This window comes from Meles meles, chromosome 18 (genome assembly GCF_922984935.1).
Source record: "Meles meles chromosome 18, mMelMel3.1 paternal haplotype, whole genome shotgun sequence".
Taxonomy (NCBI): Eukaryota; Metazoa; Chordata; class Mammalia; order Carnivora; family Mustelidae; genus Meles; species Meles meles.
In genome coordinates, this window is record NC_060083.1 from 53,478,723 (window position 1) to 53,503,294 (window position 24,572).

General features: G+C 34.8%; 1 protein-coding gene across 4 annotated transcripts in view; it reads right to left on the minus strand.

The window, feature by feature from the left end:
• Nucleotides 1-24,572, minus strand: part of ABCA5 (ATP binding cassette subfamily A member 5) — a 76,038-nt gene that overhangs the window by 20,927 nt on the left and 30,539 nt on the right. For all 4 annotated transcript variants that reach the window (XM_045985584.1, XM_045985585.1, XM_045985583.1 and 1 more), the window contains 12 exons: nt 23,740-23,798; nt 17,421-17,531; nt 16,014-16,189; nt 15,363-15,482; nt 14,104-14,242; nt 13,013-13,103; nt 12,689-12,828; nt 11,637-11,756; nt 6,670-6,871; nt 4,266-4,435; nt 1,826-1,953; nt 1,075-1,212 (listed from right to left, as the gene is read on the minus strand). In XM_045985584.1, the coding sequence (XP_045841540.1) occupies nt 1,075-1,212; nt 1,826-1,953; nt 4,266-4,435; nt 6,670-6,871; nt 11,637-11,756; nt 12,689-12,828; nt 13,013-13,103; nt 14,104-14,242; nt 15,363-15,482; nt 16,014-16,189; nt 17,421-17,531; nt 23,740-23,798 (1,594 nt within the window). The remainder of the gene's footprint in view (nt 1-1,074; nt 1,213-1,825; nt 1,954-4,265; nt 4,436-6,669; nt 6,872-11,636; nt 11,757-12,688; nt 12,829-13,012; nt 13,104-14,103; nt 14,243-15,362; nt 15,483-16,013; nt 16,190-17,420; nt 17,532-23,739; nt 23,799-24,572) is intronic.

Genomic DNA, 24,572 nt, shown 5'->3' on the forward strand with positions numbered 1-24,572 from the left:
AGTAGCTATACAATCCTGAGCAGATCATCATATTTCCTTTATCTACAACATAAAATAATAGAACATTTAAATTAAGCTTGACCATTTAATTAAAAATAATAATGTACATGAAAAAGCAGGTAACATGTCCACCAGTAGTCCTATGCAATGAACAGGACCATGTCAGATGGATGCATTCGTCAGTTGCTGGGACTGTGAGCCATTTGGATCTCAGGGCCCTATTCCCTTTTGAAAAAGCTGTACTTTGGAACAAGCTCAGTCTCCTATAGAAACAGGAGTTTCTTCTCCCCGGCGGGGGTAGGCTATAACTCCCACAGACCTCAATGGTCCCAGATGCCCCAAAGACTCAAGTACAGAAGGAAACTTTTCCAGAAAATTAAAGTAAACAGCTGGTGCCCCAAATACAAACTACCCAGAACCAAGTGCATTGTATTACCACTGCCCTCAACAGGTGCAAGGGTCTTCTGGAAGGTGGGACAGATAATGAAATCTAGAGCTGATGTAGTGATGGATGCAGAACTCTATGAACAAACATAATAAAAACCACTGGATTGAAACGAGTTACTAGCATATGAAGTATATCTCAAAAAAATGTTTAAAAAGTATAGCAATAGAAAGTAAAAAATGCTATTAAAGAAAAATATTTGTCCATTTATTTTTCATGAGAAAAATGTTGACTATTTTTCTGAAGACTTATTTTCACATTTATAATTCAACAGTCCTATCTAGAAGAAAAATGACTATATGAGCAACTTCTCAAGTTTCTTTCAATACCCCAGTAAGAGATCTTAGATAAATAATATTTTTAAATTATCTTTATTTTTCTTGTATGATTAATACAAAAAATACTTATGTTTTATAAAAATATCAGTACCAAGAGAGAACTTCCTTGATCCTGAAGCAAACTAATACTGGGCACTCCTAAACCCAGATGTAAAGCATCCTCAACTCAAGATTTAGTAAGACTAAGAACACCTACAGATTTCCTTTGTATTAGGTCTTAGCTTTTATTACACACATGTGTACACACACACTTTTTTTTTTTTTTACACACACTTTTTAAAGTTTGCTTACTTGAAAGAATGGGGTATTCCAGACCTGGATGCTTTCAGTCACATTTAAATGATAAAGATAATAATTACTGATAATATTCATCAATACAGGTAAAGAACAAACCATAGTACTGTTGAAAACAGCTGTAAAAACATAGTCCTACGATTAAAAAAAAAAGTGTGTTATTACATACCATATATAAATACATTGCTACTACGTACTAAACTTTTCTCCCAGACTAAGGGAATCTTCACTAAAAGTTGATTGAACAAATTATAGAATATTCAATAGATAAAGACAGATGGATAAACATAACCTGGTGTGGAGTCTATAAATATTTTGGTTTTTTTTTTTAAAGATTTTATTTATTTATTTGACAGACAGAGATCACAAGTAGGCAGAGAGACAGGCAGAGAGAGGAGGAAGTAGGCTCCCCGCCGAGCAGAGAGCCCGATGTGGGGCTCCATCCCAGAACCCTGCGATCATGACCTGAGCCAAAGGCAGAGGTTTTAACCCACTGAGCCACCCAGGCGCCGCAATATTTTGGTATTTTAAGCAAAAATAGAACACAAAGATTAAATTAAATTCCTTATAGTTTTTTATACTGGTCATCCACCAAGTCATAAAATACATTATAAACGCTAGAAATGTCCAAAAGCAAATTCTAATTTCCAACTAATGAGGTCAATTCAGCAAACGATTAACTTTAGAGAAAATATCTTAATGTTCTATAATTTTCCAATAGGTATTCACTCACATATATTACTCTTACCTTTTCAGAATACATCACATTTAAAGCTGCACTATGGGGAGCAGCAGACACATAGTCACTGTCATTAAACATTGTCACCATTATGTTCTGGCTTGTGAAAAAGCTGGTAAGATCACTGATGTCGGAGTCTGGTATGAGAAAATAAGCAAACAATAAAGAATCAGTTTAAATAAGAAACAGACCTAGACTTTTAATAACATTGGGAAGAACTTTTTTAAAAAAAGATTATCTTTGTTAGACAAGACATCATTAAGAACACTGGCAGGGAAGCCAGTCAGCCTGGATTCAAATCCAAGTCAATACATACGGGCTTTAAAAACAGAAGCTGGCTCTAAAATCAGAACCCGGCACAGTAACTTACAAATGTTAGCTCCTGCTGCTGCTACTATTGTTGCAGTGAAAGTTTACCTATAATACTCACACGAAATTTGGCTAAATTGTGAGAATAAAAATCTGACAATTTTATGGAATAAGAGAACCTGCTAGGCTCAGAAAGGTAGAAAAGGGAGGATGTGAAGTCAGGTAACATCACTCCTTAGAGGGTTTCTGTGTGCTTGGAACAGACAAATTTTATCAATGTCAATTGCCTCAACTGCCTTAAAATATTAAACCACATAATCAGGTCTCCATCTACATTCCTTAAATTGCTTGGAGCCAACGGAAAGACGATGGATCTTGTCTTGGGTCTAAGTCTATACCAATAAGTCTGATGAATGGAAACTGCTCCCCTTCCATCTTCAAAAAAGCCAGAAAGAACAAATGTGACTTTGAGAGAAATCAAAACCAAACAAAGGAAACCACTATCAGTAATTAAAAATAGTACGGCAGGTCGATCAGACTCCGTAGCAAACCTAAGTGTCAGAGGGAATGGTACTTTTAGAGCTCTCACTGGAGCTTTTTTAGATCTTACATTTACTCCTTATCTAGTATCTCAAATGACCTCTTTTTTCTAGTTTGCCACAGTGGCTCTGTACTCTTGAGAAGAGAGCTACATTGTAACTGAAGGAACTTTATCACCCTTGATACAAAAAGCTTTCCAAGGAGGATCAGATACAATCCAATACAGACATACAGAGGCCAGTAATTTCCAAAGGAAACATGGCTTTATTTAGGACCAAAAAGGCCTAGGAAGATATAGGGTACATAAGTAAGCAATTCTAGAAATACTAAAAAATAACAAAAGGGACAAAACTTTGAAAATACTAGTATTTCTGGAAATCAGTGAGAGTGAACTCAAACCATAATGATTTCAGATACATATACAATTTCCCAAATACACAAAAAATGCCCCTATAAAAGTATAAGGCTTTATGTAGCACTATATTTTACCAACATGAAATGTGTATTAAAATCAAAACAAAAATTCTAATGAAAGAAATACATTATAAAGTATCAATTTTCTATTCAAGAACAGTTTTCCGTCATGAAATACATTCCTTCTCCAAAAGAATAACAATTATATAATAAACTAAGTGATAATTTTAAGAGTAATTTATAATCATCCCTAACTATGATTATTATCTAACACTGGTCAAAACTCTTCAGTTAATAAAGAATAAAAAAGAAAAGATACTAGAATAGGCGTAAGTGTTGGAAAATACTAAACTCCGAAGATTTTGTGTTATATAAATGATTATATTAAATGCAATTTTCTAACCTATTTCAGCAAGACAAGCAAATAAAGTTGCCTCTGCTCTTCTGTAAATCTGCCATCGTTAGCTAACTTTGATTTACTCTTCGAGAACCTTAGGACTATAACTATGCAGATGAGAGATTTTGTAGGAACAACTGTTCAAAATTCTGTACTAGGTTTTATTATTTTGAGCAGAAACCGATATCAGTTTTTTTTTTTTGTTTTTTTTTTTTACTTTTTACTTGTTCTGAACCTTGCTCAAGACCATGGTTCTTCATTTTTTTTTTCATATTTGACAACTATGTAATTAAAATAAGCAACAGGAAAATCAAAAATATTCATTACCAATTTAACATATTTGATATTTATATTTAACAAGTTTTTCTTAATTCTTATTTTTTACAGTCCTTGAACAATTATTTAAACATTTCTATTGAGATATATAACTGCATAAATATTATATACTGTAACTCTTTCTAAAGGTGTTTCAACTTCCAAAGTTTATTTTGCTTGGATTAAACTTTAATATGAAACACACGATTCAGAATATGTTGCTACCATTAAAAAAGGGAATCTTAATATCATAAGCAGTATAATGTTAGTTTTAAAAACTGTAATCTACACTTAGCCAAAATTCATTTCTGTAATATATTACTCAGCATCAGTAAGTAATTTTTTAAAACTTAAATTTGTACACACAGACCATGCCTTTACCTTAGATCTAGTTCTAAAATCCCAACCTCTAACCTATATCCCAGACCCCATGCCCCAACCAACACACATTCACAGACCTTCACACACTCTCACCAGTAGAATTTTGAAGAAGCAGACTTGTTTTGTATTTATGAGGTTTATCTCCAGGTTTTAGGAAATATAAGTCTGGAACAAGTTTGATGGGAACCACAGCATTTTTAAAAGAATGGTGCACCAAAAACATAAAAATCTGAACTGCAAAAAAAATTAAAAGCAGAAGCAATCTGAAAGGAAAAAAAAAACAGCACAGGGCACATTAATATGTAAATCTATTTTTAAAAATCCTCCTTCAAATAACAGTTAAAAGTACACATGTTTAAAAAAAGAGAGAGAGAGACCAAGAGAGAGTGAGAAAAAAAAAAAAAACCTGAAAAAAATAGTGTTCGGGAATAGAATTTCTATTCTCCAAAACGATCTCACGACACAACTGGACAGAAAGCCAGTACTCGATGACAAAATTAAAACTTATGAAACTAAGATCAAGTCATCCTGAAACTTTTATGGGTATATAAACTTGTGCTTATAGCTTTTTAAGAACCAGACATTATGCCACATTTACACATCCACTGTCCTGAGGGAACTTTTATTTCCTGCCCTAAGTCTTAACTATCTACTCTCCTATGCTTTGGAAAAAATGTAATACAAAAATATATAAGATATAGAGAAGGAAACAAACATACAGGGAGCCTTTCTTTTGTTTTTAAATATAGTGAAACTTTGAATGACTGATATCTTTGAAATGTCATCCACACCATATTAATTTCCATTGTTCCTCTAGAGAGAGGCAAAGCAAGACATACTACGGTCAGTTATAAGGATCATTATTTGCTATTTGTCAAGTACATAATTCTATTACCTATTCAAAATGCCCTTCTATCTGGAAGGCAGATATCCTGTCTTGTCCTACAAAATATTTGCTACATTTTATATAATAGATATCATAGCAAGTGGGTAGAGAGAGCTTAGATTATCAGTTTAGCATTTCATAATTTTCAGAAACCCTCTGATTTTTAAAAATCTTATAAATTGCTGTAAATATACCTGAATCAGCATTTCCAAAAGCATACTGCATTAAATCCTATCAGTTAATAGGTGTTTTACGTTAAAAATTTCATGATTAAACAGTATTTGGAAACTCTGGATTTAACAAAATTGAAGCAATTTCTTTACCATAGAACCTCTCATGTGTTTTCATATGCTAATAAACAAGTCTTTAAGACAGGAAATCTAAGATATAGTATTTCCGAAATGCACAGATAGTCAAATGCATATTTGGAATACTTTTTTGTTACGAATTGAATATTTGTGTCATCCTCCCCCCAAATTCATACTCTGAAGCTCTAATCCCCAATGTGATAGTATTAGGAATAAGGCCTTTGGGCGGTAATCAGGATTAGATGAGGTTGGGCATTGGGCCCTTAAGATAGGAATAGTGCCCTTCTAAGAGACATCAGAGAGCTTGCTCTCTGTCTCCTATGCATCAACCAAGAAAGTCATATGAGCACACAGCAAGATAATGCCCCATCTTTGCAAGCCAGAAAGAGTGCCCTCAGGACCAATTTTGTACCCTAATCTGATTTCCACTCTCTAAAACCATGATAAAATAAATTCCGTTGTTCAAGCAACCGAGTCTATGTTATTTTGTTATCACAGTCTGAACTAAGACTTTTATTGTTTTTCAGGGAATATTTTAGGAGAGTAATGTTCAATAAACTGAAACATGCTGATTTAAGTAAATATTTTTCTTTCAGTAATGCCGAGACTTGAATATATAAGACAGTTGACTGACATTTCTTTGATACTGACTAACCTAGGGCAAAAAAGCAAATGAATTCAGATATCTCATGCACATAACAATATTCTCACTTATTAAATTTTTTTCTACTGCTGTTTTGGATCAAACAAGATCAAAGTGTGCTATATGAAAATAATTAATGTTATGTCCCAATAAATGAAAGTCTAGCACTCATGGGAACCTGAAAGAGGTAAAGCAAAGTTGAAAAGATATCATTTTGATCCCAGTTCTACAAGCTATAAAGCCTTCTTTATATTTCCATTTCTTTAACCAATACACAGAGATAAAACTTACTCTTCCTGCTGTTTATGAAAGCGGTTATACATAATAGTAATATATACAAAACAACTGCATAAAATATAATTGCAAAATAAAATTTAGTGACAATAATTCAAAAATTACACAGTTAAAGAATATTATGACAGTCCCTCACTTAGATGAGACAAAAAATGCTAGTTTAAAAAAAAGAGTGAAAGCTCTAGTGGTATTCAAAGAAATCGCTAAATGCGTAATTGTTTTCTCTGACACTGTGAAGTTATAGTCTTAATCTTAACAAAACTACAAAGATTTACATACATCCACATTTAAAAAAAATTGAGATGACAAATTGAATGTGTAGCCTTAAAAAAACAACTCATCAGGCAGGAAAGTGATCATACTTACACTGATCTTACTGATTTACTTTCCCTTTTCAAGGTAAGCAAATGAAACTTTGCTATTGTATACACCTGTTGTTTCCAAAGGCTCATGGTGCTCACAAGAGAAGCCTTGGTTTCAGAAAGAATAAGTAAGCTCTGCTCCATTTCATCAAAAGATTTTGAATCCATTTCTTCCTCTGGTGGCTGCTGAGTAAATACACTATAATCTATTTGCCAAAACGAAATAAAGGCAGAAAATTATGGGATATTCCTTAAAAGAATGAAAATCTTTCTGAGGCATGTAAATTTTAAAGAAGCACACATCTGGTAGTGAGGTAGGACAAACAGAACTCGTATACTTTGGTAATATTATTAAAACTGAACACATGCATGGGATTGGGAGAGGGGGAGCGGGCTATGGACATTGGGGAGGGGAGGCGAACCATAAGAGACTATGGACTCTGAAAAACAACCTGAGGGTTTTGAAGGGTCAGGGGTGGGAGGTTGGGGCAACCTGAGGGTTTTGAAGGGTCAGGGGTGGGAGGTTGGGGGAACAGGTGGTGGGTAATGGGGAGGGCACGTTTTGCATGGAGCACTGGGTGTTGTGCAAAAAGAATGAATAATGTTACACTGAAAAAATAAATAAAATGAAAAAAAAAAAAAAACTGAACACATGCATACCTTATGACCCAGAAAATTCTCCACTAAGTATAAATGCAAGGAAGATACATACATAGGTCCACCAAAACACATATACAAGAAAATTCTTAGTGACCTGTCAAGAATAGCCATTAACTAGGAAGAATCCAAATGCCTACCAACAGGTGAGCACATAAGTAGTGAAATAATCCTGTAATAGATTAATCTAAAACAATGAAACTGAATAAACTACTATACAACCACAGTAAGTTTAAACCTTACAAACATATATTAGGTAAAGGAAACGAGACATAAAAGACATACTATATGATTTTTTAAAAGATTTTATTTATTTATTTGACAGAGAGAGGTTGAGAGAGTGCAAGAGTGGGGAGGAGGGGGAGAGGGAGAAGCAGGATCCTGCTGAGCTTGGAGCCCAAGCGGGGTTCCATCCCAGGACCCTGTGATCATAACCTGACCTGAAGGCAGATGTGTAACTGACTGAGCCACCCAGGCGCCCCCATACTATATGATTTATTCCATGAGACCAAACACAGATAAAATTAATCAATGAGAATAGGAAAAAGGATAGGTTATTTTTATAGGTGATTCAATTTTTAATAAGTGAAAAATAATGAAGAGATGAAAATTGGTTTCAGTATGAGGAGAACCACAAAGAAGGGCTTCTCTGACTTATGTTAAATTTAAAAAATGAGTAAACACTAAAAACTTTAAGAGTAGAATGGAATAATGCATAAAATAATAAACCACAGCCTGGTTATCCTGGGACGTTAGCAACTCAACAGTTAAATGAATGACTTACTTCGTAAGATGAACCAAGCTAAACCCTCTCTTCCCCTGATACAATGGACTAAATCAAACTAAATATTGGTGCTAAAATATTGTATATCACAATCATGGTATTCAGTGAGCACCAATCTACCTTCTACAGAATTTGGTATTTTTAACCTTTGAAAAATAAAACATTTAAAATCAGCCAACTGAAAGCAAGCCGATGTTAAAGGTATATTTATTCTGTATGGTGGACTTAAAAATATACAAAATAAAGCCAGTAATACCTACGCTGCACATAGCCTTCTCATCTTTATCCCACCATCCAACTCTACAGACTACTCATTAAATACCTCAAAGTATTTAGCATCACAGATATAAGCATCTTCTCCATCTAATTCTCTTTCATCACCTGAAGTACTACAAACATACTCACTGATAATGCATCCTACATCCTGACCCCTAACTTCTTCTATTTCTCCCATTTCCATACCTTTATCTACTCAATTTCATCAAACTGAAAACATGTCCAAATCTGACATCTTGTTCTCTCTCCAATTATGTAAGGTCTAAAACTTTTAGGTGAAATTTCTCGGGGCGCCTGGGTGGCTCAGTGGGTTGAAGCCTCTGCCTTCAGCTCGGGTCATGATCCCAGGGTCCTGGGATCGAGCCCCACATCGGCCTGTCTGCTCAGCGGGGAGCCTGCTTCCTCCTCTCTCTCTGCCTGCTTCTCTGCCTACCTGTGAGCTCTGTCAAGTAAATAAATAAAATCTTAAAAAAAAAAAAATTTCTCTGACTACAGTCTGATATCCCAATCTTATTATAAGCCTGACTTTTGTCCTTCCTCCATGTTCGAGAGAAACCTCCTGTTTCCTTCACCCTCCTGACCTACTACCACTACCACCGTCTTGCTAACTTTGAATCGTAAGAAAAGTATCCTCAATTCACGTTCTCGCCTTAAACCTCACAGAACTAACTAACCTTCACCACATCACTGAAATGGCTACTGTCAAGGTCACCATTGACTTCCACACTACTAAAGCCCTTACTGTCTTCCCTGTTACCAAAACCATCTTTTTTGTTCTTATCTTATTCTTCACGGCAATCAGCAAATAAGCAATAAGCAAACTCCTCTTTCCTAAAAGGTTGTTTTGTCTGGGCTTTTACATCTCCTTTTGCAAAGACAGAAAATGCAATGATGGGTTCTTCTTTTTGGTCCCTCACTACTCAACCTCAGGGCTTGCCTGTCCACTCTATCTGTACTGTTTCCTTGAGTGATTTCATCCAAACCCATGGTACCATCTATCTGTGAGTAATTACAGAACTTAAATCGTCAACCCTAATATCTTCACTCAGCTCCAAATGTGTTAATGCAACTGCCCACACTGTATACCTCCACTTAGAGGTCCAATAAGCATCTCAAACAATATACCCAAAATTGTGCCGGGATTCCTCCTTTCTACAAACTTGCTCCTCCCCCACTCTCAGGAAATGCCATTCCCAGTTCTCAAGCAAAAAGCTTGGGAATTTTTTTTTTAAAGACTTTATTTATTTTTGACAGAGAGAGAAAGAAAGAGATAGCGAGAGAGGGAACACTAGCAGGGGGAGTGGGAGAGGGAGAAGCAGGCTTTCTACTGAGCAGGGAGCCCAATGAAGGCTCAGTCCCAGGACTCTAGGATCATGAACTGAGCCAAAGGCAGACGCTTAATGACTGAGCCACCCAGGCGCCCCCTTAGGAATTATTCTTGAGTCCTCCCTTTCCCCAACAACTGACAATCCACCAGCAAGTCATCACCAGTACCAGGGTACTGTTTCCCTATTTTCACAACACCCTAGCTCAAGCCACGATTAAGTGTAATGGTTTCCTAACGGTCCTCCTGCTTGTACTTCCTTTACAACCTTCTCATCATTTAACAATCAGAATGGAAAAATGCGGAGTCAAGATGGCAGAGAAGTAGCAGGCTGAGACTACATCAGGTAGCAGGAGATCAGCTTGATAGCTTATCTAAACATTGCAAACACCTACAAATCCAACGGGAGAGCGAAGAGAAGAAGAACAGCAACTCTAGAAACAGAAAATCAACCACTTTCTGAAAGGTAGGACTGGCGGAGAACTGAATCTAAAACGATGCGAAGATAGACCGCGGGGGGAGGGGCCGGCTCCCGGCAAGCGGCGGAGGAACGGAGCACAAAATCAGGACTTTTAAAAGTCTGTTCCACTGAGGGACATTGCTCCAGAGGCTAAACCAGGGTGAAGCCCACGTGGGGTCAGCGTGGCCCCAGGTCCCGCAGGGTCACAGAAGGATGGGGGGGGGTGTCAGAGTGTCGCAGAGCTCACAGGTATTAGAACAGAGAAGCCGGCTACAGAGACAGAGCCGAGGACTGAACTCTCAGCTCGGGGTTACCTTGAACTGGTCGTGGGCTGGGTGAGCTCGGAGCGCAGCTAGAGGCTGGGGATATGGGAGTGATTGGGTGCTGTCCTCTGGGGGCGCACTGAGGAGTGGGGCCCCGGGCTCTCGGCTCCTCGGGGCAGGAGACTAGGAGGCTGCCATTTTCATTCCCGTCCTCCGGAACTCAACAATCAGAATGCATTTTTAATTTATTATTAATTAATTTATTTACTTTTTTAAGGAGGGGAGAGAGGCAAAGGAAGAGGGAGAAAGAGAATCTTAAGCAGCCTCTACATCCAGTGCAGAGCCAGACGAGGGGCTCAATCTCATGACCCTGAGGTCAAGACCTGAGCTGCAATAAGAGGCAGATGTTTAACAAACTAAGCTACCCAGGCGCCCCCAGAATGAATTTTTTAAACATGCAAATCAGATCATGTTACTCCTTTGCTTTAGATCTCTCAATAGCTTCACACTGAACTAAGAAAACAAACCAAATTCTTTTCCAGATATTCAAAGACTAGACATGATCTGGCCCCTGGCCCTCCCCTCTAATCTCTCTTTGGCTCTTTAAACTCAGTCCACAGAGAACAGTGGTCTGTTCTCTGTCATCAAACACATCCAACTCATTCCTTAATTGACAGTTTGCAGGAGCACCCGGGTGGTTCAGTTGGTTAAGCATCTGCCTTTGGCTCAGATTATGATCCCAGGGTCCTGGAATCAGGGCTCACATTGGGCTTCCTACTCAGTGGGGAGCCTGCTTTTCCCTTTCCCTCTGCCTGCTGCTCCCCCTTGTGCACACACTCTCTCTCTGTTAAATAAATAAATAAAATCTTTTTTAAAATAAAGTTTGCAGTAGCACTTCCCTTTATCTGAAAAGCTTTGAAATAAACTCCTCCCATATTTAGATTTTTCTTGCCATCCAAGTCTTCGTTTATCATCTCAACACAGTCCTCCCTAAAGATGCAATCTAAGTTACCTGCCTCCCAAGAGCACCCCATTATTTCCTTCATAACTCCTACTGCTATCAGTAAATATCTCAACTACTTATTTACCTGTTTCCATATACTGTTTCTTCCTCTAAAAACATATTTTACATATTTATATAATTATTCATCTCGCTTACCATCTCTCTGGTTAATTGCCTAAAATTTTTTGTTAGTTTTGTTTTTACCTGCTTGGTCAATTTCTGCTTCAACTTCCAGCTTTAAGAACACATCTTCCAAAGTCGTCATTGAAACACCATAAGAAATTACACCCAAATTTGAATGAGTGTCTAGAGCAGAAAATAAACCTTAAAGAAAAAAAATGAAAGAATGTTGTGTTGTGAAGCATATCATCATGAATTTCTCTAAAATACTCTTTTAAAATGGGATAGGACTAAATTTACTCTGCTACCACACTAGTTCTCAAACATTTTGGTCTCAGAACCCCATTAACATTCCGAAAAATTGCTAAGGACCCCATGGAATGTTTGCTTATAGAGATATATCTAATAGATATTTATCACATTATAAATTAAACCTAGGAAGTATTTTTGCAGACAGAATGATAGGCAGGGTACATTAAAGTTGGCTTGTGTAGTTCACTCTAATTAATGAAGGATTCTTTTTTTCCCTAGGAAAAAAATAATTAAACTAAATAGGAAATCTCTATCTAAATGAGATAAGTGTTATGGGAATTCCACGCAACATATCTGCATCAATAATATCCTTTTGGTTATTGAGAGATTCCCTGAACAGATAAGGAGACTGAGTCTGAGTTCCTCATTACAAAGCAGAAAAATAATGCCAGAATTAAAATAATTCAAGGGTTTACCATATTATTATGTCCTTCATTATGGAATCATGAAACTAGAAAAGAACTTGAGAACACATACAAACAACTGTGTGTGTGTATGTGTGTGTATGTGTGTGTGTGTGTGTGTATGTGTGTATACACATTCCCAGGAGGCTTCTGAGCAAATGGAGCAATCTTTCTTGACAACAAAGCAAATACCTTTACTTAACAGATTAGTTTCCTGCATAGGGTTTGTAAAAAATGGGGAGTGGGGAACGCATTAGCTTGTAGTTTCTGATTTTCAAAAGTAAAGTAGAAATGTAAGAGTAAAGTAAAGCCACCCGGGAACATGTAAATATTACACAAAAATATACAACAAAGCAAATCAAGAAAACCTATTCCCAATGCAAGAGCCTCTTTCAACAATCAGGAAACTGAAAGTAATACCTGCAAATTTGTCCATGTCCTTAAAAGGCAAACTATACACAAGCTGCTGGTCATTCTGTTGTAATAAGGTAGCTCCAGGTATATGTTGCTTAACCAGGGAGGAAAGAGATTCAGTGGCACAGTATCGGTCTATGTACATGCTAGAGAAAACCAAAAGTCATTGTTTTTTAAATAATTAATGAACAACCAAAAGTAAATTCTAAACGCTGGAAGTAAAGTTAGTGTCATAAAAATTGGCCAAAGTACATTATAGGAAATCTGAAATACAGTATCAGTAGATCAAGAATATTATAAAGAATAAAGTCAATCAAGAATGAATGATACCTTAGGCGGTAGCCAATCCCCCATTTACTTTTGAGAAAAATTGAAGAACCAACACATTTCAACATTCCTTGTGATATGACAGCTTTCCTATCTGCAAACAGAAATGTGCATTTCAATTTTTAGGTTAGTAACAGCATCTGCATTTCAATTTTTTAAGTCAGCTGGCATTTGTATTTTGTGAACTACCACATAAGACATCAGTATCGTCATTAAATATCATTAAATACTCACAACTTTATTAGAAAGAAACCAGATTATCACTTCCTGGTTTTTAAATGAGAACACTGAGGCAATAAGAAAACATATCATTTGGCCACATTTCACATAGCTATTAAGTGATAAACCCAGACATTGTACCCACACTGGTCCAACCCTGGAGTCTACTTCCTTAATACTGTTCTGAATATCTCAGACTCTTCCTAAAAGGCTCACTATTACAAGCATGTTCACAATTTTATTTATAATCAAATGTAAAAACAACAAAAAGAAACCAAAAAAAAAAAAAAAAAGTCAGTTTGTCGGGTTTTCAATATACTTAAAAAAAAAAAACAAAACAAAGATACTACTGAAAAAACGAATCTACAATGTAGATTGTACTGAATATTTGCTTTCTTCTGGGAGGTGGAGTTTTCACACATGGCAGTCAGGAGGTGCCTCTATGACCAGCACCCAGTAAAAACCTTGGGGACAGAGTCTCTAATGAGCTTTCCTGGTAGACAATATTTCACATATGTTGTTAACAACTCCTTGCTAGAGAAATTAAGCATATTCTGTGTGACTCTATTGGGAGCAGATTTTTGAAAGTTTGTGTCTTTTCATTTTGCTGATTTTGCTTTACATCCTTTCAGTCTTATGGTAAGAACCTGTAAGTATAACTATATGCCGAGTCCTAGTACACTTCTCCTAGCAAATTACTGAATCTGAGATGGTCTGTAGGACTCCCAAACACAAAAACATGTAATTTTTAAAAAGTTTAAAACACGCAGCTGTGAAAATCACAGTTTCTTTATTCCTCAGGATTTAGTATGTCTATGTCCATCTCCTATTTGGGCCCATGACCTTATCTTTCAAAAATAAAGTTAAAATCTCACCAGCAAGAATATCAGCTTCATCCATGAAATGAGTACTAAACACTGTTACCCGATTAGATTTTCCATATTTCAGAAGATTCCAAACAATATGACGAGAACAGGGGTCCATTCCAGCTGTTGGTTCATCTAGCAATAATATCTGCATGAAAAAGAACAGGGAACAGCAGAGAATCCTCAAAAAAACTAAAATACATAAAATTTATGGACACTAGGAAACTTTCCCATTTCTAATTATTATTTCTAACAAGAAGTATACTAAATCTGGGCTTTTTATTCTTATATGAGCTAACATAAATTTTTTAAACTGTTTGGCAAGTGAATATTTTCCTTGTTTCAATTTTAAAAGACTAATATCAGTAACACGTAAGACATAAATGCAATAACAATCAGATACATAAACTAAAAAATAAAACACTGGTGGGGGTTGAGAGAAAGATAAATTAACATAAAGCCAGGGGCGCCTGCGTGGCTTAGTCATTAAGTGTCTGCCTTTGGCTCAGGTCATGATCCCAGGGTCCTGGGATGGAGCTCCCGAATCGGGCTCAGTTGGGAGCCTGCTTCTCCCTCTCCCACCTCCCTGCTTGTATTCCCTCTTTCGCTGTCTCTCTCTCTGTCAAAAATAAATAAATAAAATCTTCAAAAGCAAAACAAAGCAAAACAAAAAAAAAACATAAAGCCAGAACCCAGAGTCATCCCAATCTATAGCAGCAAGGAGAAATGTAGCAGGATGGCAGGCACCAAGAGGGCTCAGGCTGCAGCCTTCCAGTCCAATGCAAAGCACTGTAACAGATGGTTCTGTTTATACAGGACAGAGAAGAGCACAGAACAGATACATACAAAATAAAATAAGCAGAACAGTGAAAAACTGAACTATTCCTTTGGTTTTGTCTGTTTTTAAATTTTGTTCTGAACTATTACAAACATATAGGAAACTAAAAAGAATTAGAACAATACCGTTAAAGCCACCACACCAATAAAATGCAACAAATGCCATTTTTTAGGCCATATTTTCTGCAGATCTCTTTTTAAAGAAATAAAACATTGCAAATATAACTAAAATCCATCCTTCCATTACCCTTTCCAGAAGTAACTACTATCATAAATATGTTTCATCTTTATAACTCATGTTTCAAACCTTATTACTATAAATCACATCCATAATAATGTACAGCATTTTATGTATATTGAAACTTTACATAATGTATTATTATATGTAAATATACATTATATTTGTGTATAATACATTAATATTTATTTACCTTTGGATTCCCAAGAACAGCAATTCCTAAAGACAGTTTTCTTTTTTGACCACCACTTAACTTTTTAGCTTGATTATCTTTGATAGCCTGCATGTCTAAATCCAGTAAAACCTTCTGCACCTGTAAAGTAAGAACAATGTTATTTTTTAAATTATACGATTTGCATAATTATCAATATTAATTTTTAAGTGTCCTGATTTTAATATCAACTTAAAAATGTTCTTTTAGTACAGACTTTAGTTTTGACATGTACTCATATATAATTTTGAAATAATAGATAAAAAGATTCCTGATTGATAGGTCTGTTTTACTTTTGTGACTTCCTAAGTAGTGGTGAAGGGATCAGTTGGAAAGCTCTATATGGTGGTGGATGGGAGGTATGGAGGAAAGGAGGGAGATGTGAAAGGCAAGGAAAGTTTGGAAGAAAAGAAAAACCTATATTGAGAAGCTAGAATCCTCCAGATGAAACAAGGACAATTTTATATGTGCTAAATAAAATATTTACTCCAAATTCCATCCAATTCTTCATAATAAACTTGTTTATTGGCTCAGAACGGGTTTTTATTTAGATTTTCATGTATTTTTTATAAGTTATTACAAAAATTAGTAATTCATAAGGAATAAAGAAATATTTCTATATGAATGTCATACCTCTTGTATTACATTATTGGCTGGTATTCCTTTGACTGAAGCCAAAATGGATAAGTTTTCCTCTACCGTCAAAACATCAAAATGTATATCTAACTGTGGACAAATGCCAATCATTTTTCTTGCTTCAAACATCTCATCTATTTCTGAGACTCTGTGTCCATATATAGATGCAAATCCTAAAAGCAAGATATATATTTAAATTTATATTAACTATATTAAGTATTAAAAAGTATATATACCTTAATATACACTAATAATTTAGTTACTTGTAAGTAGTAAATATATAAGGTATGAGCTGATATAAACTTGGAAGATACAACAAACCTTCATTTCCATATGATTGGTGCTTCCACCTTATTTCCAACCTCATTTTCCTTCATTTTCAGGTGATATTACATAGTGAAAAGAGTAAGGAATCAGAGCTTAACACTAAACATGATTGTGTACTGGTACATTATTTACACTTACATTCCAGTAGCAATTTGCCTTCATTTCCAGGCATTATTCAATAGTAGAAAGAGGAAAGAAACTAAGTTTCCCCTAACAGGTGTGTGGTTCTGAGAAAATCAATCAATCTGAATTCCAGCTTTTCTCTTCTATAACCTAAATACCAATATATCCTACTTAAATTTAAGAACTATTAAATCACTATGATAATATATGGAGAATTATAACAAAATCATAAATTCCTATTAAATGTAAGCTATTACTACCATCACTAAAAAGTGACACAATTAGGGATAAGCACCAAAACAAAATTAATTTCAGAAGTTAAACTACATTTTAAGAAATGCAGATTCAATACACGGAAATTCAGCCTTTCTTAAAGTACAGTATTTACTGTACTGCCACTCTATTAGGTTATTGTGGAAATACGGAGTTACCATATTAAATTCTCATCTATGGGGCAATCACATACAACAATTATATGTTACATTATTGCTCTTATAATTCTATTTCAGGAGATGGTTTTGATATTTATCATTCTTCCCTTTTGAACTGCTGCTGCATATTTAGAAATCTATACCTACAATCTAAAATATCTATAGGTCTCATTTAATTTCCAATTAATCAGCGTCTTATCCTTCCTTGAAAATGAAAAATACACACAAATATCTGATAAAATAGGTAACAAAATCAGATCCTTTTACTTTAATAAACATTTAAATCATTGTTATTTTCTGCTGAAAAAAACGTGTAAAATAAAAAAATAATAAAACATATTTACAGGTACTGAGGTTGGTCTCAATTCATGGAAAAAAATCAACACATGTTTAGGTAAATCAAGGATAAATAATAAATGACATATATTTATATAAGTCAAGGATAAATAATTATTTTGTGGTACCTTGTTTAATAACACTAATAAACCGAAGCAAGAGATTTTTTAAGTCGGAAAACTCTCACCATCAGAAGGCGGGCATAGTCCACAAAGAATATTCATCAATGTACTCTTTCCTGTTCCACTGTGGCCAAGTAATGCAGTAATCTGACCCTCATATATGTCAAATGACAAATCTAATTCAGAAAATAAGAGGACTCAAATGTGATTTTTATTTCTATTAAGCTATACAAAACACTTGAATAATCTTTAAGTAATCAGTAAGTTTAGTGATAGATTTAAAGTTATTAGCATATTTAACAGCCTAATACTTGAATACACAAAACATTGGGGAGGGTTTCTACGAACCCACTCTTGATACTTTCTAAGATAATTAAATAAGGGACAAATAAAAATTTGTTCCCAAGGTTAAACACTGCAAAAACCTAGAAACTAACCAACAGAATGGGAATGGCTGAGTAAATGCTTGAGAAAGTCAATTTAAATAAAAGAAATATGGGGAACCCGGGTGGTTCAGTTGGTTGAGCATCTGACTCCTGATTTTGGCTCAGGTTGTGATCTCAGGGTTTTAAGACAGAGCCCCACATCCCGCTCTATACTCAGTGGGAAGCCTGCTTGAGATTCTCTCCCTCTGCCCCTCACCCACTTCTTACTCTCTCCTCTAAAGAAATTAAATAAATAAAATGAAGAAATATCACTAGATGGATGTGTCAAAGATTAAAGGATAAAAGAAAAGGATCTGAAATCCCAGCTTTAAATCACTGTAGATCCTGCTTTTTTTGTTTGTTTTTGGTTTTGTTTTGTTTTGTTTTGTAGACCGTGCTTTGATGATGACTTGGGATTCTGAGTTATCCCTAGAGCTTCAGGCCAGAAGCGAAAATAAACCCTCTCTGGAAGAAGATCACATCATCCAGAGCATCAAATAATCTCTATAATTCTCATATGCGATACACAGCACTTAATCAAAAACAAGATAGGAAATAGCAAGATCAAAACCCAACAGAAAAGGCAGGTGACAGAAACAGACCCAGAGGAGATTTAAATATTGACTCCATAAGATTCTAAAACAACCACGCTATCATGCTCTCAAGAGAATGTTGGCAAAGAACTAAAAACTATATAAAAGAACCAAGTGGCAAGACAAAAACTGGAAAGGGTAAGTGAAAAATATTTCCATACGCATTTAAGCAGGTTAGGCGGAACTATAGAAAATTAGTAAATGACAAGAAATGTCATAAGAAAATACCTAGATTAACGCACAGAGAGAGACAAAACAATAAAAAATTCAGAAAAGAGAACAAAAGGCAACTGGAATAAAATGAAAAGTCATAAACCTGTAATAATAAACCTAAAGGGAGAGAAAAGAGAAAACAGGACAGAAGCAATACTGAATTAAAGAAATGGCTGAGAATATTTTTAAACAGAAGAAAGACATCAAGCCAGAGAGACAAGAAGCATTTATATACCCAAAGTGGAATAAATGTAAAACAAATAAACACCACCAAGGCAAGTGGTAGTAAAACTCTTGAAAACTAAAAAAAAAAAAAGATCTTTAAAAACAGCCAGGGTAAACATATATACCAACAACAGAGAAATAATAAAACTAACAGCTGTCTCTGCAGCCCAACAGCGGAAATAAGAAGACAAGAGATTACATTTTAAACTGCTGAAAAAGAATAACCATCAAACTAAAATTGTGCATTCAAAGAAACAGTCTTCAAAACTAAAGGTGAAAGAAAGATATTTGCAAACAAAAACTGTGAAAATTTATCATTGTAGGCCTGCATTAAAGGAAACAGCAAAAACATCTTTTTCATACACACAGAAAATTATCCTAGATAGAAGATCAGAAATGCAGGAAGTAACAAAGATAAATGATGTGGTAAATATACATGTAAATATAAATGGAACGATCTTTTAAAAAAACAATGCTAATAACATTATCTCTGGTTTAAAATGTACATAGAATTAAAATACATGAAAAACAACAGAATATAAGTTGGAATAGGGATAATAGGGATAAGTAAGGATAAAAGTAAGGTCCGGACTTCCTGTTCTCGCTTTACTATTCTACAAATACTATAAATTAGTAAAGCACTAATTTATAAGAATATATGTCATAATATCAAGAGTAATTTCTAAAAAAGGTATGTATAACTAAGAAGACAACAGAGGGAAAATGAGAAATGGCACAATACAAAAATACTCAATTGCTTCCCGTTCAACTAGCCTACTGAAGGATGAGAGACCATAAAAAAAAAGGCAAATTATGTCACCTACAGTCCACTAGACCACCTAGCCTATTAGCTAATTATGTGCCCAGATCACCATCCAATCCCAGATAATCCATGAACTGAATGAAGAACTCCCCAGGCAAACTGGAGATTTCTTAGTCATAGTAAAATAATGGTTGCCTTTAGCCACTGAGCATTAGGATTAGAGCAGAAATAGGTAACTGATTCCATAACGAGAAGCTAGAAGTAGAATAAATTAAACCCAAAGAAAGTAGTAATAGAGAAATAACAAAGACAGTAATACAGCTCAATAAACTACAAAGCAAATATATGATACAGAAAACTAACAAAGTCAGGTGCACCTCAGTAGCTCAGTCATTTAATTGTTTGACTCTTGGTTTTGGCTCAGGGTTGTGAGATCAAGCCCTATGATGGCATCTGTGCTTAGTGCAGAGTCTGTGTGGATTCTCTCCCTCTCCCCCTCCAGCCACCATTCATGTTCTCTCTCTCGCTCGCTCGCTCTCACTCTCTCAAATAAATAATAAATAAAATTTTTTTTAAAAAGAAAAACTTCAAAGTCAAAAGTTGATTCCTTGAAAGATTAATAAAATTGACAAACCCACTGTAAAGCAAATGAAATAATTACAAATTACTAAATGAAGAGAGGGAACATCATTACAGACTCTACACACATTAAAAAGATAAGAGATTATCTTATCTAACCTGTAACAATCAATTTGGCAATTTAAATTAACAAATCCCTTGAAAATATCTCACCAAAACAGACACTGCTGAAAACTTATAAACTAATTCTAATGTATTTTCATATAATTCTTTACATGAGAATGCAAAGTGCCCAAAATATAATATTTAAAGTTATTAAGACTAACTATAAAGCTACAACAGTTAAAACAATAAAAGCTACAATAGTTGAAACCAAGCATAGATAAATAGACCAGGGGAACAAAAGAGTTCAGAAGTTAAACCACACATTAATAATCGCTTGATTTCTTTTTTTTTTTTTTTTTTAGGAGGGGGTAGTGGGCAGAGGGAGAGAATCTAAAGCAGGCTCCACGCACAGAGCAGAGTCCAAAGCAGGGCTCAATTTCACAACCCAGAGTCACTTGATTTAATTTTTAAAATAACACTACTGAGATATGGTTGACAAACAATAAACTGTACCTATCTTCTAAATCTTCCAAATTTGACATGTGTATATAACCATAAAACCATCACCACTATCAAGATAACGAACATATCTATCTCCACAAAAAGTGCTACTTTAAAATGTCTCCCCCTTTTGCCTGTTCTACACACCTACACCTGTCTCCAGATAATCACAGATCTGCTTTTTTTCACTAAAGACTAGTTCTGCTTCCTCTATAATTTTATACAAATTTAATTATGTACTATTTCTATTTTATTTCTGGCTTCTTTCACTTAGCATTATGATTTTGAGATCTATCCATGTTATAGCATGTATTAAGAATTCATTCCTTTTTTGCTGAATAGCATTCCCTTGTATGGGTATACCACTGTTGGTCTGTGTATTCACCTACTGATAGGCATTTAGGTTGTTCTCAGTTTTTGTCTAATAAATAAGGTATGGTAAATATTCATGATAAGTCTTTCTATAAAGTTATGTTCCTGGCCAAATACCTAAAAGTAAAATGGCTAGATCACCTTATAGGTGTATATTTCACTTTTTCAAAAGCTGTCAAACTATTTTCCAAAATAGCTGTGCCGCCTCTCGTTCCCTCCAGCAGTGCGTGAGTTCTAGCTGCACACATCTGCACCAACACTTGCTATGATTCAATTTTAATCATTCTACAGTGCTGTGTGGGGACAGATGGTAGCTACACTTGCAGTAAGCATAGCATAACATATAGAAAATAGTAATTTTAATCATTGTACTAAATATGTAGTGGTATCTTAACGGTTTTCATTTGCATTTCCCTAATAAGTAGTAATGTTGGACATCTTTTCATGTGCTTATTTGCTATCCTTATATCTTCTTTGGCAAAGAGTCTATTCAAATATTCTACCCATTAATTGCGTTGTTTCCTTATTACCGAGTTTTGAGAAATCTTTATATATTCTGGATCAGATACATGATTTACAACCATTTCTCCCAGGTCTGTATTTTGTCTTTTCATTTCCCTTACCAGGTCTTACAAAGAACGGAACTCTCCTTACCTTTTATAGTCCAGTTTATCAATTAGTTTTAGTTATTTTACAATTTATACTTCTGGTGTCATAGCTGAGAAATTTTCGTCAAACTCAAGGTTCTAAAGCATTTCTCCAATGTTTGCTCTTTTTGAAGTTTTATTGTTTTAGGTTTTACAGTTAGGTGTATGACCCATTTTTTAGTTAGTTTTTGTATATGGTGCCCAGCACAAACCAATGCTCACTTTACCTAAATATTTCAACAGCAATTTGTTTAAAAGTCCATCTTTTCTCTAGGAAGTTCTCTTTGTACCTCTGTTGAAAATCAGCTAGATGGGCCTGTTTCTATGTTCTCTGTTCTGTTTCACTTCTCTATTTTTCTGTCATTTTTATACCAAAATTACACTGCCTTGATAATTGGAACATTTTTATGAAGTCTTGAAACAAGGTAATACCAGTTCTCCAACTTTGTTCTTTTTCAAAGGGGTTTTGAGTATTCAAGCTCATTTGCATTTTCATGTAAATTTTAGAGTCAATTTGTCAAAATAAATAAGAAAGAGTCTAATAGGATATTTCAGTGTGTCTGACTGTACTTAAATTTGAGTAAAGCTGACATCTAACATTGAGTCTTCTCACCCGTGAACATGATATCTCTCTCCACTTATTTACATGTTAAATTTCTTTCAGCAATGTTTTTTTATTTTTTAGGGTACAAATCTGCATTAAGGTACAAATCTGTTTGTCAGATTTAACTACAGATATATTTTCAGAGACTAAGATATATACTATTTTTATTTTTTAATAGTATATAGAAATATAATTGATTTTTCCATATTTATCTTATATCCTGTCACCCTTGCTAAATTCACTTTTTAGTTCCACTGACTTTTTTGTAAATCTACTCAGATATTTTTAAATGGACACTCATATCAACCACAAATAAAGTTTCCTTGCTTCCTTTCCAATTTGGATGCCTCCATAATACTGGTGAGCCATATCTTCTCAGCTGAAGGCCTACAGAGCAAAAACAGTTTTCCCTGAAAAGAGAGAATTCTTCCTCAAGAGTGCAGCATAGATTTCCTAAGTCTCCAGCCTGACCGCCTATCCTATGAATTTTGGACTCAAGACTGCAACTTCAGCTCTTGCCTCAGTTTCCAAGCTGCCACTCTGCCCTACAGATTTCCGACTTGCAGGGTCCTACAATCATGGGAACCAATTTCTTAAAAATAACTTCTTCACTCCCTCCTTCCCCTATCCCTCCAGGTCATCTGCTCTCTGTATATATGTGTTCCTATGTTTGTGTGTGTGTAAGTTCTATTCCTTCTGAAGAATCCTGACACATTGTTAAACATTCTACAAATCTCAGGATAGTTCCCACAGCAAGTAATTATCAGACTCAAAATGTCAGTAGTACTGTACTGACACTGCGAAACCCTGTGCTAGGTCAAAAGGGGGAAAAATAACACATATATACATGCATAATAATTTTAAAAAAGGACATATACGTGTTCAAATAGTTGAACACTGTTCTTTCTTTTTTCTGTGTGGGTTTTGTTGTTGTTGTTGTTGTTGTTGTTGTTTAAGATTTTAGTCATGAGAGAGCGAATGAGCACAAGCAAAGGGACTGGAAGAGGGAGAGTGGAAAGTAGGCTGGCCTGCCGAGCAGGGAGCCTGATGTGGGACTGGATCCTAGGACCCTAGGATTATAACCTGAGTTGAAGGCAGATGCTTAACCAACTGAGCCACTCAGGCATCCCAATAGTTGAATATTTTTCATCTTTAATAGATAGTACTTTTCCTTTTACTATTTTGATGCTGTTAATTTTATTATGAATATTAATCATAAATAATGAAAGTAGCCCTAAAAGAAAGAGAGAAAATTGTGGTAAGGAAGTTTAAATTTCCCACAAACTAAAAAATCTATGCAAATTATTTTCCAATTTGTACTTTACAATTATGGACTGAATAAAGAAAAGCTACTTACTTCTCAAAGCTTCCACATTTTCACCTTTCTTTCTGTATGTCTTCTGAATACCACTGATTCTGAAAAACACCATTTTCTACTTAAGTATTTAAAGCATAAGGATGTGTATTTCCACACATATTTTTATCAAAGCTATCACATTTAATAGGAATTATAATAAAGTACCTTTCTACTAAAACAATAAACCTAAGAGAGCTGAGAATAATTATAAAATCACTTTAAAGAAACCATAGAAGTATATACTCCTCTCCATTTTAAGTGTCATTCATTCATTTTTCTTAACAAGCCAACTTCTAAAAATAAAGCACTTCGCTCAAGGAATTTATAGATTTCTTTTCATTTTTGATACTTTCCTATTTATAATTTATCAAATACTTGTTACATCAGTTAAGAGATTAAAAACCAAATGCTATATTTCACATCAGCACACATTTCAAACTATCTGTAATGTGAAGTGGTTCTCTCACTCTACTTTAAATGTCTTAAATCACTTTTTAAAGAATGAATTGTTTCGTTAACCAGTTCAAAATTTGCCCTTGAGAAAGCAGACCATTAGCCCACTTTTATATCCTAAGTATTTGGCTCTTCTTTGCTTTTATCTTTCTCAAATTTAAAAAACACTTTTTCTTCCATTTTTCTTTTTATTTCTTTTCTCTTTCTTCCTGTTATTTTTTAAATTTGGTTTTGATTCATCTAGCAAGGTACAGTAGTGAATTTCTTTGGTTCACAGAAATTTTTTGGTTCATAATTACCTCACAATACCCAAACATCTACGAAATTAACAAAGGACAATATACAATGTAGCCTGAATAAAATTATAAAGTTAATATTTA